Source organism: Tinamus guttatus, unplaced genomic scaffold (genome assembly GCF_059628265.1).
Source record: "Tinamus guttatus ecotype Peru unplaced genomic scaffold, ASM5962826v1 Tinamus_guttatus_pri_ptg000365l, whole genome shotgun sequence".
NCBI lineage: Eukaryota > Metazoa > Chordata > Aves > Tinamiformes > Tinamidae > Tinamus > Tinamus guttatus.
The window spans coordinates 188,853-204,413 of NW_028288899.1; the positions used below are offsets into that span (position 1 = coordinate 188,853).

At 42.2% G+C, this 15,561-nt stretch overlaps 1 protein-coding gene across 1 annotated transcript in view; it reads left to right on the forward strand.

The window, feature by feature from the left end:
- The first annotated feature begins 402 nt into the window (after nucleotides 1-402).
- The window catches only part of LVRN (laeverin), a 43,712-nt gene continuing 28,553 nt past the window's right edge, over nucleotides 403-15,561 (forward strand). Inside the window, exons 1-6 of the mRNA XM_088530294.1 lie at nucleotides 403-1,019; nucleotides 7,167-7,309; nucleotides 8,526-8,665; nucleotides 10,316-10,442; nucleotides 13,671-13,825; nucleotides 14,606-14,719. Of these exons, the coding sequence (XP_088386420.1) occupies nucleotides 403-1,019; nucleotides 7,167-7,309; nucleotides 8,526-8,665; nucleotides 10,316-10,442; nucleotides 13,671-13,825; nucleotides 14,606-14,719 (1,296 nt within the window). The remainder of the gene's footprint in view (nucleotides 1,020-7,166; nucleotides 7,310-8,525; nucleotides 8,666-10,315; nucleotides 10,443-13,670; nucleotides 13,826-14,605; nucleotides 14,720-15,561) is intronic.

A 15,561-nucleotide genomic window follows, 5' to 3' on the forward strand; every position in this document is an offset into this window, starting at 1 on the left:
CCAGGGCATCGCCTGGGGCTGCGGCGCCCTCGGCGCCGGCGCTGCGTTGTTCCCTTAGTCTAGCTTCGGCCGTGACGGCAAAGGGACAATAACGCCCAAAAATAATAATTAAAAAAAAAAAAAGAGAGCGAGAGAAAACAACACAAAACGGCAACACAACAAAAAATCCCTGGACGGGGGCGCCTCGCCTCGTTTCAGACGTGCACGACGAGCCCCCGCGGGCCGGTGCCTCTGTCCCGCACCTCCTAGGCGGGAGCCGCCCCCGCCGCGTCCCCCGGCCCGGCCCGGCCCGGCCCGGCCCGCCCCCGCGGCACCAGCAGCGGCACCGCCGCCCTCCGCCGCTCACTGCCCGCGAGCAGCGGCGCGGGCCGGGCCGCTCCGCTCCGCGCCAGGGCGGCCGCCATGGGGCTCCGCGCCGCCTCGGGCGTCTACCTGGGCCGCCGCTCCGCCGCCCTGCTGGCCGCGGGGCTCGTGGCGCTGCTGGCCGCACTGCTGGCGCTCGCCGCCCTCTACGGGCGCTGCCGGCAGGAGGCGCCGCCGCCGCCGTCGCCCGCGCCGGGGACGGCGCCACCGCCGGTGCCCGCGGGCAGCGGCCCGCCGGGAGCCGCGCCGGGCGGCCCGGAGCGCGGGCGGCGGCTGCCGCGGCACGTGGAGCCGCTGCACTACGAGCTGGAGCTGTGGCCGCGCGTGCGGCCGGGCCAGGCGGGGCCGTTCGCCTTCAGCGGGCGGGTGAACATCACGGTGCGCTGCCGCCGGGACACGGACGCCGTGGTGCTGCACAGCGCCGGGCTGCGGAGCCGCGGCGCCGCCGCCGTGCGCGGCCCGCTGCCCGAGGCGGGCGCCGCCGTGGAGGTGGCGGCGCTGCGGCAGGAGGCGGGCGGCGAGCGCGCCGTGCTGGAGCTGCGCGGGCGGCTGCGGGCCGGGCGGCGCTACGTGCTGCAGCTCGGCTTCCAGGGCCGCCTCGAGGAGGACCTCGACGGGCTCTTCCTCATGCGCTACACGGACCAGGGCCGCAGCAGGTGGGCAGCGCGCGGCCCGGCGCCATCTTAGCTCCCGCGGCGCCATCGCGGCCCCCGACGCCGTCCCCGCGCCGTGGGGAGGCCGCAGAGCGCGCGACATGGGCGCTGCTTGGGCGCCTCAGCCGCCCCCCAGGGGAATTCCCGACCCGGTGCCTTGGGGTTCATGTCTTGAAGAATGTTCTTGACTTTAACGTGAGCTCTGTGAGTTTCACCCGAAGCTCTGCAGAAGTGCGTCTGCGGGGCTTCCAGGGCTGCTCCCCCTCCAGTATTCTGCAGCAGGCTGCCCAGAGAGGCTGTGGAGTCTCCTTCTCCGGAGATCTTCCAAACCCGCCTGGATGCCACCCTGTGCCCCGTGCTCTGGATGTCCCTGTTGGAGCAGGGCAGTGGACTAGATGATCTCTAGAGGTCCCTTCCAGCCTCAACCATTCCGGGATTCCTGGTAGCCTCCTTGATGTGCTGATTTCTGCCCTCTCGCCTTCTCCTGGTTGTCACTTAACCAATCTTGCCTTTTTCTGCCCTTCAGTAACTGTCCTTTAGAGCAGGTTTTCTATGCTTTCCCCAATTCCATCATCAGTGCTTTTCCTTCTTTTGCCTTAGAGTGTTTTTAGGGTGTCAGTTTGGGTCTCCCTTTGGGCATCCATAAAAGGTGTATAGAAGAGGTAAAGTTCTGCATCAACTGTTGAGAGGCAACATCGAGTCTCGTGCCCTCTCCCATGGATGAAGGACCAGGGAATACATGCATCCATTTTCTGGGAGTCATGCTCTGGTTCAGCCCTGTGTGTGAGTGTGATGAGTGTTAGTTCCTGTGCATAACTGTCAGCTTCTGACTGCGTGCTCCATCTGTGAGGAATTAGCGTGGAGTTCAGGATTTGGGCAGCGTCCTTGGGTATGATTTCAGAGATGTGAGCGGATGCACGTGTTACGCTGCCGTGGGATGTGTCCTGGCTTCCGAGAGCGGGAGTCCACCGGGGCACTGCACGCCGGCAGCCCTTGGGATGTCACGCCTCTGGTTAAGTAACACCACAGCTTCCACTCTGGTGTTTTAGTTGTTTGGTACTGTGAAAGCAGTATTGGCAGTGTGAGTTTATGCAGTAGTCAGTCACTTAAAAAATCGTCAGCCTCAAAATAATGTTTTTTTTTTCCTCCTGAGAATCTTTCTCCATGTGAATTTCTGTTTGAAAGTTCTGCATTTGAAACTTGTTAAAATAGTGAAACTTAACACCATGCTTTTAATAGAACATGTCGAAGACAGATTTCTCATGATAGAGACTTGAAGTAGAGGTAGGCAAATGGTTTACTTAAAATTACTGTTTTTTTAATAATTGAAAATGTACTAAATTGCTGAAGATTACACAGTAGGTCGAGAGGAGAATGAAAACTGAAGCACAAGAGTTCTTGTTTCTCAGCCAGCCTTGCCACCTGAAAGATCCATGTGTACCTGTCACTACATGAGTAACAGTAATAAGAAACCCTGGAATAAAGCTAACTTCTTTTTATGGAAACAGAAGATGATTTTTCCATAACAATGAGTAGACTTTTCTTCTGTCAGCTCTTATGTAAATCTTCACTAATACCATTGTCCTCCACATCTGGAAAATGTAACTTAAGGAGACTTTTTTTTTCTTAAAAGAAAGGAGTTAGAGATAAGTCAATTATTTGACAGAAAAGAATATAGTCTAGTTCTAAGTTACTTTATAAAATGTATTCTATTTTTCTTTATTTTGTCATTTACAGGAGTATTCAGCTTTTGATTTTGTTAAGGAGAAGATGGAATGTTTCACTTGTTTTACATTTTCAAAAATAGTATTCTAAATACGTAAGAGCGGAATGAGTATGTAATTATTTAATGCTGCATCACATTAATTTTTGATACCATATTAATTCATCCAAATCCTATGTAAGAAACACTGAATTAGACTGAAACAGACTGTGTAAAATCCAAAGAATGTAAAAACTGCCACTGTCAGCTTTGCTGGCACATTAGAAAACAGGAAGAAATACTTCAAAATTAAACTATGCATATTTTAATGATTTTGAAGAGTTTAAAGGATTTATGGCAATTGTTCCGTTTTAATCTTAACTTGTCACGAAGCACTAACAAAATGTGAGATTGCCGTCTGGTTAAAGAGATAGATGCCAGCAGTGTTCAGACTCTGGAATAAATCAAAGGAAATCCACTGATTGCAGAATAACATATTGTTTTGGTTACTTGTTCCTGCTTGCATTCCTGATACTCTTAAATGGATTTTGCATATCTTCTCTGCTTCAAAAAGGCATTCTCTGAATTCAAAGCATGCAGCAGTCTTGTCATTTTTGCCCTTTTCTAAGGATTAGTCCTCATTTTACTATAGCGGTTTCCTAATTGCTTTCCTTTTTCAGAAAAGGTGCATTTTGAAATCTGTGCTTTGTATGCTCTAACAAGATGCTGATGGTGTAAAAAGTTGGAATCGAGGATCGAAATACGGAGGATCGAATAGGGCAGGAGCTATTTAGTGGCATTCAGCATGCTTCAGCTCCGGGCTGTCCGTACGAGCAAAGTCCACGGCGGTGCTGGGAGGAATCGCTGCCCGCTCCCATGGACCTATCCATAGCTTTTCTGAAGTGACTTTCACCTGGCCCCAACAGATCTTTGGGGATCCGATTCCTGTCTGGGCTTCTGGCTTTGCTTGTACCCAGTCAAGTCGGTAACTGAAACCAACTGTAACAAAGTGCCATTTATCTGCAGTCAAACAGATTTTTGTACTTCTTGTATGTGCTGGAAATTGTAGTGGCTTTTGTAATTTGTGCTTGTGAAACTGCTGGAGTCCTCTGATTACAGGGGTGTCTAAACACCAAATGGCAAGCTTTTGGGAGGCAGCTGGATCCTACAGGGAAGTGAAACTCCCAAAACGTTTATTGGGTCTGGGTTTTGTCAACTGCAGTTTTCTTGGTTGGATGTCCACGTTGCCCTTGGCAGGTTTGCAAAATCAGCTAATGGACACACAGTGCCATTCCCTGTTCTCCCCAGGCTGGAGCTGAAGCACAGCAGCAAGGTAGTGTGGGAAAGCTTTTTTTGTAACAAGAACACTCTACTAGTTTCAGAAAACAGAACAAACCAAAGCCAAATCTTACTCAGTTTCCAGGGCAAAAATTGCTCATGGTCAGTTGGGTCACTGGCAGCAATTACGTGTTCTTACTCCTGGCAGTTGGTGCTAAGACACCTGACCTTATACCTGATGCCTGTGTGGACACCACACAGCCCATATCTGCTGTGCTCACAGCAGCAGAGGAGGTCAGAAGGGAGGTTACCCCAGTACAGGGATCCGGAAAGCTGCCCTTTTGAATTGGGGAATCTGTGCTGTACTTACACCCGGGAGAGTTTGTGCCAGGGTGGGCAGAAAGATGTGGAAAGCACCTCTGCCTTTTTCAGCAGTGCGGGCTCGAACACGCGCAGCCCAGGAGGTTTGTGCGAGCCTTGTCCTGCGTGCAGAGCGTGCGTGGCTGTGGGAGAGCTCCTGTGGCTCCCGCAGGGTTGGCGAGGACAGCGCGCTGTGGGCTGGCGGTCGGTGTTCACGTCGGAATGCTATGGGAATTTCTCTCGGTACCCATTCTGCACGTGCTGTCCTCCAGGAGACCGTGCTTGTGTTTTCATGTTTGCCTGTCTCGGACTGTTATTAAGAGGCATGCCAAAATGTGATCAAACACAATGTTTGGGCTAACGTTTTACTCAGCTGCATAACCTACCAAATACTGGAATGACGGAAAATAGGATTAGAATGGCATCAGTACAGCTATTTCTGCCTCGGAGTAGGAAATCTTGAACTCAGCTATGTTTTCTGTGATTCTGTGTGCAAAACAACTTTATGGTTAATTTTTTGGATTTAATTCTGATATGGTTTTTAATGTGGAAAAATGCAGCTGTAAAAAGTGTTAGCACGAGTGTTATGACTGTTGCAAATAGCATTGTTTTAGTGAGAAGGACATTTTTAGAAGAAAAACCTGTTCGTATCAACATAGAACGTCTATTCTACAATGATGTTTTTTTGTCATGTGAAATAATGCCCCCTTTTTCTGTACTATACATGAAACTTGCTTCATATTTCCCTGTTAAATAGACACCAACTTAAAAGTAACTGGCTCAGTTTAAGTTGATAAAGGTTGAGGCATCCTTTTATCTGATTGGTTCTCCTTAATTAAAAATACTGTGATATTGTTTTTATTTTACTAGGAGGACAAGGCAACATCATATTTGTAAAAATCATTTTTTAGAAAAGAAGATGAATCAGTGCACAAAACTGCAGAAGTAATGGAGGAACTTTTCCGCCTTCTTATGCAATATTGGGCTCTTTTGCAAGTGAAATTCCCTATGGGTAACTTGTTTTGCGATAAAGCTGCAATGTGCTGGTGATTCACTTTGTGCTAATACCTCCACCTTTTTTAAAAACAACCAAAAACCCCAGATGTGACTCATTCTGAGAAATGGTGTGAGGCAGTGCTTGTGAAATAAGTTATTTGTGTAACATGCATGAATCCTTCTCATTTTTCTTCTTATTTGGAGACCCACTGAAAAATAGCTTTGTAATCCTTCCTCATATTTCTTTCTTTCTTTCTTTCTTTCTTTCTTTCTTATTTATTTATTTATTTATTTATTTATGATTGTGTTTCGGCCCCATGTGCATAACATCGTGCTCTTGAGTAGGAATTCTTGTGGTCAGTAGGCCAAATTCACTCTGTGTCTGCATTAGTTTCTGCTAGCAAAGAGGCTCCAGAGCCTCTAATTCCCCTGGTGCCGGGAATCTGCGGGAGTGAGGGTAGTTCAGCATTTCCTATGAGCAGTGTGTGACCGAATGCACAGTTGTGTGCAAAGAAGCTTTGCTGCTGGGGAGGGCAGTGAACCTGGGCCAGGAGTATCCTCCAAAAAAAAGGTAATCTTAAAGCCAGCACCTGCAGGTCATGGGTGTTATTTTGGTAGGTCGGCGTTGCATATGTGACAGCAGATGCAGTCGCGCTGTGCATGCAGTGCTGGTCTGGTTCACTGCGTGGGTGTTGGTGCTGCTCACACAACCTCCAACGTGGTAGCCTGAGCCTGCGTGGACCTTGTGTGTCGAATGTACTCAACTACAGCCGGAAAATATTAACACTACAATGGTATTAAATGAAATGCTATGAAAAAAAGTGGATCATGCCTTTCTTGCAAACCATAGCTGATAGAAACTCCCTTTATCTGACTTATTTTGAAATCTTCTAAACATTGCAGAAAGCTTGATTGTCTTAAATTATGTGCTTGCATGTCTTTCTGTTATTCCGTATTTAGCATGTGCATCATCGTTCACTTTATTCAGATATTTAAAAGTCTGTTCTTACAAAGTTTTCAATGCTTTAAGTAGTCTTTGGCTCACAAGTTCCCAGAAAGGTGCCTCAGTGTGAACTGCCCAGATTTTTGAATTTATTATTATTATTTTAATTTTGGCTGCTTGATAATAGTGGTTTTATCTCTTTATTCCAACCACTGTGTGACAAAGATCTGCCCCAAGTGAGGCAAAGCTCCACAGTGTAAGGCAGAAAAAGAATATTCTGCACCCCGGCACTCCTTTCACTGTGTGTGGGTTTTCTTTGTTTCTTTTTTCTTTTTTCCTGTGTGTGGTTTTGGCTGGAATGAGGTGGATGCATTTAATCCACATGCAAATGCATATATGCGTGGTTAGCTAGCAGATAATATGCCTACAGTCTTTTAATAAAGTGTATTGCTAAAATAGCCTTCATTAAAGAGGTGAGCAGCTGCACAGAGATTTTAATTTTGAAATGAAGATTGGGCATTGTATCACTTTTTGAGCACTTGCCTCCTTTGTTTAAAACTTTAGTCTTAGTAACCAAATAGAAAAGCTCAAGTAATCAAAATATGATATCCAGAAAAGCCTATGAAGGGGGGAAAATGTAAGTCAGTTAAAAAACAAAAGCCACTTTCCTTTAGAAGCATCCAAACTGAGCTGTCTGGTGGGGAGAGGATTTAATCATTTAAGTTTTAAATGGCTTTATTTAACTGACCTTAAATAATAACCAAATCTGCATCTTTTTTCTTTTTTTCTCGTTTGGAATTTTTGTGCACTCTGAGTTGATTTCCATCAGCTGTAACATACTGGATCAATCTTATTTGTGTTTGCAATACAGCATGCTGATTGCATCCCAAATGGAACCAACATATGCCAGGACAGTTTATCCATGCTTTGATGAACCAGCCATGAAGGCAACATTTAATATCAGAATCATCCATGATCCAAGCTACGTAGCTCTTTCCAACATGCCTGCTATTGGTAAGTAAACCGCAAGTAGACTTATTTGTTTTTGCCCTTTCCTCCTGCAAAATTACCTTTAAGAAGGATGTAATTCTTCTGAATAAATAACAATTCTATCATTCTGTGCAACAGTGTTCTGTTTTCCATGGGCTAATGCTTTGCATGGAAATGCATGGAAAATGCGTGCTTTTAAATTTAAAAATTCTCAGGCAAGTCATTTAATGTCTTTGGCAATAGTTTAAGACTTAACAGTTGTGATGTGCTCATGTCTGTGCTGAAGGCTGGACACGGTTTGATTCTTAACATTTACTGCACAGCCAATGTGTGACTTCTGCATGACCTCACTTCAAAAGAAAATGGCAGCTCCAGGAGTTTGTGGAAAAACCTTTAATTGTAGCATTGAAGGATTGTTTTCATTTTATGTAGATTTTTAGATGTATGTAAATCACACAAAAAAGTCTTTTATGAGGCAAGGAGGCCATAGTTTCTTGTACACATATGCAATAAGAATGACATGTAATTACATGTCGTTCCATGGCAGTGGCCCTCCTGTCCCTTGCCGGTCTTCGTGTGGAGTGCACATTCAGATTCCAAACAAATTCCATAAATTAGAATTCCTACAGGAAGCTGTGGGATCTCTTGCCTGCTTCTTAATCCCCTCTTTAGTTCATTGCCATAAATATATATATATATATATATATTTTTTTTTTTCCCCTAAATCTTCCTTTTTATTGCTGAAAATTATTTATGAGAGTTACACAGAAGTTAAATAGCTCGGGAATTGTAATAGATGGAATGTCTGCAAGAATAGCTTGGAAGCTTGTTACTATTATTTTTTTCCTCCTTATATAGACAGAAGAAATCTGATTAAGTACTTCTTAAATTTTAGACACACATGACCTGCATTTGAGTTAAAAGATGGTCATGCCTATTATCTGTAGCATGGGATAAATTGTTCAGTTTGCCCACATCCTAGAATGGATGCAAACTGACACACTGTTAAAGCTTGAGATAAGAAGCAAGTGATTTTTTTTGTTGTTTGCCTGAAAGGTTACAAGTCTGATACAGGATTGTAGCACAAAATCTGCCTTCTTGCTTGTTGCCAGAAGCATGTGAACTTAGTGTAGGTCTACAGTGTTATCAAAGAGAGGTGGAAAAATACATGCAGGAAACAATTTCTTGTTTGTTATACAAGAGTCATGGTTTGAATATTTCCCTCATACTTTTCTCTCAGATGTTTCTGAAATGAGGGATGAGAATGGAAGCGTGTGGGCCATTACCACATTTAATACTTCGCTGAAAATGTCGACTTACATAACTGCTTTTGTGATTTGTGATTTTGATTATGTCACCAGAACAGAACGGGGAAATGAGGTAAATATGAGGCTGCGTAAAACATTACACAGTTTACAGCAGGAATTGGTTCTCTGCTGCATCCTGTGCTTTAGAAGATATCACAGGTATAACCTGTGCTTTCCATTCCAAATGTTTTTGCTTGAGTGGGGAAAACAGAAAGTTTTCTAGTATAATAATTAGCATATTATCCTGCCCTTCTAATTTTGGGGTTTATTCTGATGCAGTTCTACAAGTGCTTATTTTCTGTATGTGTTAAAACTTCAGGGGATGCTTACTCTGCAAACAGTACTGGTTCTGTATGTTCATATGTTGTTAGCTTTTTCAACTGCTACTCTGCCTTGGTGATGTTCAGTCTCTGGTAATGACCTCGGCAGAAGCATTGCTGTTCTCCAAACCTTTTATGTACTTGTTTTTCATCAATGGGCACATTTTTTTAGCTTTCAAAAGTAACTTTTTTTTTTTTCTGTTTTAAGCTTCCTTATACACTGAGTTTTCTGTATTCTTATTATACTAGAATTGCTAAAGCTCTTTGACAGAAGCTGTAAAAAATACTATAATGGCATTAGTTGTTCAGTTTATCTTCTTTTGTTAAAAGCCAACAGAACAGGTATGTTAGATCGATGGTTGCTTCATTATTATCCTCCTAGGGAAAGGAAGGACCAAGTGAGAGGAGACTGTGCAGAGGTACAGTAGGAAGCACAGCATTGCCTCCTTTATAAAGGTAGAGCTTGGATTTGCATGTCACATCTACTGTCCCCTGCATGTAATGAATGATGCTCACAGCTCTGCTTGTGGTACCTTCTTCTTGGTCAGAACATACTGACAGGAGTTGGTAAAGCAAAGCAAACCATTCATACTATGTTTTTTAGAAGGTGAAGAACCAAGAGGCCTCCTGAGTTGTGCTTTTAAGTAGAGACAGGGGTGGATTTTACCCTTAGGTTTCAGACATAGGTCCTCTATCTATCCCTCTGTGTGTCTGTAAGTGGACAATTCATCGCACCCGTTTTAACATTTCCAGTGATTAATTTCCAATCCCGGGCACCTGTATTACAATTCAAAACTGACTTTCAGATTAGGATTTTAAATCTGTCCGTTATGTTTAACTGTTTCGAAATGAAATGTTGTGATCTTTGAGATGCCTGAAGCCTTGACTGAAAAGGGGCTCAAAGGCTAAGTCTGCTGACTGATTTTTTAATTATTTTTTCTCTTTGTAAATATATATCCTGATGCTTCCACAAATGTTTGAACAGCAAATGATCTCTAGCCATTCATTTCTCTTTTTTCAGGGACCCAAAGGCAAGCTGAAGGAAAATTTGTCCCCCCAGGCTCACTGCCTGGAATACACTGTCTTATGATGTGTGCGTTTAAATATTTTGAAGCATTTCCTTTTTAATAAAAGAATACTTGGGAATGCATTTGCTTTAGCCCTTTATATATGTATTCAACTCTTGGCTCCTTTGAAGTACAGAACTCTCCTAGATTTTTGTGGGATTAGGCACTGCTTCATATTTCGCTTGGTCAAGTACTCTTTGGGTTTTTGATGAAAAGCCTTATTGCATGATTTAGTGTGGACAGAAAGTGTTTTCAAACAATGATTCACAAAAGAGAAGCAAAGAAAATGAAAATATAAGGGTTGTCTAAAAATAATTCTTCCTTGTTTTATTGCAGATACGTATTTGGGCTCGGAAAGAGGCAGTTAAAAATGGGTATGTTGACTATGCTTTAAATATCACAGGCCCAATATTTTCATTCCTGGAAGACTTGCTTAACATCAGCTATCCTTTGCCAAAGACAGGTGAGAAAAAAACCTTTTTTTTTCCTCTTTTTTTTTTAAATCATCTAATGGGAGAGAAGTTGTCACCGATGAGATATTGTTCACAGAAATAATGGATAGCCTTACTACCTTCTCTTTTTGTAGCATATCACATTCATGTAATAACCCCCTTAATCTTTAATTTACTGATTTCTCTTTGCTGTTATTAGACTATAACTCTTATCTTCACATCACTCTTACCTCTTTAAATTACCATTTCTTAATACAGTGACACATATAGCTACAAAGTGAATAGAAAAAGGAAAGAGGAGTTGTTTTGTCACATGGCTCTTTGTTGCCCACACCATTCTGGGCAAGTGTGCTATAGTCTTCCTACTAAATGCATACTTGTCCCATATGCCATATGTCCCTCAAACATTCTTGGTATGTCCTTGTCTCACGTTGGCAGCATGTTCCTGGAAGTAGATTCCAGTAGGAAAATTATTATCCTTGTTTTAAATGGGACACCAGGTAAGTTGCTTAAGTTTCAGTCAAGAAAGCAGGATGCCATCATGTGGTTTAGTTGTATAGCTTGTCCTGTACTTGTATTTGAATTCACAAGAGTTTAATTAATTAATACTATTAGTGTTAGTTAATATTAATAAACCTATAAGGGAGCAGCAATACTATTGGAGAATTTGCTTTTTTATGCATGTGCTCATTTTGAAAGCACAGAAGACAGTGTTTCATTTAAATGATTTTTGAATTTCCACATGATTTTAGTAGACTGCAAAGTATAGGAGATTTTCTTTTTCTTCATATTGATTAAATAATCTGTTGGGGTTAAATTTGTATCTTGGCACTTGAAACCAAGCAATGTTGAGGGGATTAGTGACAATACACACAAATATTGCTTTCATGTCGTGTGTTAGAGACCTCAGACACCTCTGAGCAACTTAGTCTTTAACATTGTCAAACACAATTTAAGGAAGAACATGGAAACTGTCTGGTTTTAAAGCTGTTGTTATCAGTAAGGTATACCAGTGAAGGTACCTACCTCATCTGAATTTTGTCTGCAGTTCAAAGAATGGTATAAGACCTTGGGATCCCATTGTTAGGCAAAAAGGTAAAATATCTGTGTGTAAGTGTAAAGACAGACAAGTTTTCATTCAAAGAGCTGTGAATACTGTTGGTCATGTCCCAGCTGTTCCCACTCCCCTGTTTCATCCTTCCAAATCTCACATATTGCCAAGTAAATCTCTGAGATATCTTTGAAGATCTTCAAAACCCGCCTGATATGACCCTGTGCCCCATGCTCTACGTGTCTCTGCTGGGGCAGAGGAGATTGGACTGGATGACATCTAGAGGTCCCTTCCAACCTCAATCACTCTGTGAAAGAATGAAATTTTCATCTGTGTAAATGCATAATCTCCCAGTTCAGAGCATCTTGCAAAACTGCTCATCACAGTTCTTATGGAAAATGCAATACATGTAATTGTCACTCTTCATAAATTTTGTTGTATTTGCAACCATACAAGCTGTCTAAGGCTGTAGACAAAACTGGTGTGTTCCTCTGTTTAGCATCAGCATAAGTATTTTTATTGAATGAATCAACTTACTAATTTAATGAATCAACTTACTAATGTTGAAGGAGAAGAAGGATATTATTAAGAGAAGAATGGAGAAATAGAAGAATGATATTATTCAGGCTGAGGGAGCTGGGCCTGTTCAGCCTGGAGAAGAGAAGACTGAGACACCTGATCAGTGTCTATAAGTACCTCAAGGGAGGGAGTGAAGAGGATGGTGCTGGCCTCTTTTCGGTGGTGGCCACTGATAGAACTGGAGGAAACAGCCAGAAACTGAAACACCAAAAGTTCCACAGGAACTTAAGGAAAAATTTCTTGAGAGTGAGGGTGACAGAGCCCTGGAACAGGCTGCCCAGGGAGGTTGTGGAGTCTCCTTCTCTGGAGATCTTCCAAACCCGCCTGGATGCCACCCTGTGCCCCGTGCTCTAGATGACCCTATGTGTGCAGGGGGATTGGACTAGATGATCTCTAAAGGTCCCTTCCAACCTTAAGGATTCTATGATCTATGATATCACAGGCCTCCCGTTAGGTAAGGTTTCAGTTTCATGGAATTCTGCAATACCACTGCAATCACTACTTTAATACCATGTAATACTGACTACATTTTCTACTGACTTTCCTTGAGGCTTTGCTTAAAAATCAGTAGGATATGATCAGTTAAAGATAGATCCGTGCTAGACATTTCTGTTATGAACTCAAAACAGAGTTAAAATAAACACATTTAAAGTCAGGAATATTTTGGAGTTTGTCGTTATCCAGTTTTAAAGCTGATGTGTTGTGTGCTACTAGGTGTGTGTTGCTGCATAACTGAAAGTCAGATAGAGCTGGTCAGAAAGACTCTAAGCGTGAACAGGAGAGCCTTGAATACAGTCAAGTTTTGCTTGAGTTCAGCACTGTGCTTATGTTAACTTTTGGACTGGAAGTGGCTGTTTTGGAGTACAAGCCTGTGTCTGCTTCCAGCATGCTCTGTACACCTGCCTCTCGTTTGCCCTTTGCACCAGATTTTAACAGAGTGTCTTTTTTTGACATCTTTGATGTCTGTCCAAGGCCCATCTCTGTTTCTGCCCAGCTGTCATGTTTGAACTGGAAAATTGCTCCCCGTTCTTAAGGCAGAAGTTGTATGGAAGTAACAACTGTGCTGTTGAAATAGAGATGATGCTTCTAAGACTATTTTAAAGTAGTGTAAAAAGGATCGTTTTACTTACAGTGATCAAAGAAAGAACCTTTTCTTACCAATTGCAAGACTGAAAGAAAAAGAGAGAGGGAGGTGAGCATGATTCCTCCTGCCCCGACCCCCAAAACACAAGAGGAATTTATAAAAAAAAGAAAGATTTCTGAGAGCGAGAAATGATGGTATTCTGTCTTACTGCCGTTGCTAGCATGTGGCATTTCTTTTTTTCTGCTTTCTTCAAAAGAGTGATATGTACAAGATAAATTTAAGGTCTACGTTTGGTGAAGCTCTGTTTGAATTTCTGAAAGACTGGCAGTTATAAATGAAAAGAGTGAGAAGAAAAAAATTGACAACAATTTTTTTTTTAGAGTATTATTATTATCTAGCAAAGAATCACTGAAATGTAGTATCTTTTAATTCTACACTGGATAAGCATAGATTATTTGTTGTCGTTTTATTTCTGAAAATTTTAAAGAGACATTCTTTTTTTTTTTCCTCTTTGGCTCGGTTTAGATCTGGTTGCACTGCCTGATTTTGAAGCAGGTGCTATGGAAAACTGGGGACTAATGACTTTCCAAGAGTCATCATTGATGTACCTCCCGAGTGATAAATTCACAGGCAGAAAGGCTGTGATTGCCATAACTACATCACATGAGATAGGACACCAGGCATGTGGTAAACAATTTGGTATACTCAACTTGTCTATGAAGTTATTTCTCCAGTTGCTGATGTTGTGAAGTCTATTGACTAATAGGACAAAATTAGTGACTTGACTGTGAGTGTGAGGAAATTCATGGCAAATACAAAAAGAACTACTAAAACATTAACGAAATCCATACCCGTGGAGCAGTAGGAGATTGAATTCAGTTTAATGCAGTTAAATTCAATAGAACGCACACTAGAAAAAATGTAGAAAGGTAAGGATAATAGAGTACTATTTTTATACTCTGTACTTGGTACTTTATTGGGGAATGAATGGGCTTCATTAGTGGGAATTCATATAGATATTGCAAGAGGTATTTGCTTTTCCATAAGAAACGCCTTAGCTTCTTTTTTTTTTTTTTAGAACAAGGGAAAACAAAAAATATTGTTTCATTCAAAAATGGCTTTTTGTTATGGTTTTCCAAATACTGTATTTTTAATCATAATCTGAGTTCTATTTCTATATGTTTTATTGGGAAATATTTAAAGTTGAATGGAATACAAGATTGATTAAATTGCTGATGTGTTCATGGTATGAAGTTTTAGATGAAGCAGTGGGAAAAAGTAGCTGACTTGAGCATCTGGCTTTTTGCATGATGCATCTTTGTCCTACTAAATTATAACTAAATGAAGGAACATGCAGCCTTTTATCCAGTTGACATGTGCGTATTAAACTCCTTTTCTACCTTACAACAATAAAGGCAGTATCTCAGAGAGATGTTGAGACTTTTTTTTTTCTGTTTAAGTGGTTTGGAAATCTGGTTACTATGAACTGGTGGAATGATCTGTGGCTTAATGAGGGATTGGCGTCTTACTTTGAATACCTGGGAGCCGCCTTTGTTGAACCCAAGCTTTCACTGGTAAGTGCTAAAGCTGAAGTGTTCCAACACTAAGAGGAAAAGTGAGATGCAAGAGATGGGACCTAAGTCATGGCACTATTAACTCCTCTGGGAACTATTGGTAGGTCTTGATTTTTTTAGTGAAAGTTTCCTTTCTACTGGGGACTGTGATGAAACACAGCTGCTCCACAGTTGGCACAGGGAATGGCCAGTTAACTGCAATTCTGTAGCGACAAAGAGCTAAAGACCTGGGATTGTCATTTTACTCTGGAGCTTCTGTCCTTTACAAAAGCCCTCTTTTTTTTTCCTTTTTTCTTTTTTTCTTTTTTTAACTCTTCCCTGGCTTCTGTAGCATAGTTTCCCTCTGCCTGTATCCAAGCCCTATTTATGAGAACTGGAAACCCTGTACTCATATGTCTGTATATTTCTCCTTTCTGTGTTAGGTGAGAGAATTCTGCATGCTGCCTGTGTCCTGGTTGCTTAACTTTTGAATACAATTCAGTCAAGTCTGCATATTTTTTCCTCTATCTGCTGTAAAGATTCCACATCTGATAAGCTGGAACTGGAAGGTTTATGTACGTTTTTTGAAAGTTTCCTTTATTTATTCTCAGGTGTTATGCCTAGATTCAGCAATCAGAGGTCCTCCTGTGTGTCTGAAGCTGATGTTTCTGTTGGTTAGGTACTTCTGAAAGCCTAGTGCTAACCAGCAGCGACTGGGCTGAAAATTAGGACAGAATAGTTCCTTGTTCTGCTGATATCTTTAATAACTGAAAAAATACTATTTAGTCTTAAAAGACTTGTTTGAGCTCAAGCCACTCAGCTGTGATTAAAGACAGAAAGAAGGGAAGGCGATTTTCATCCTC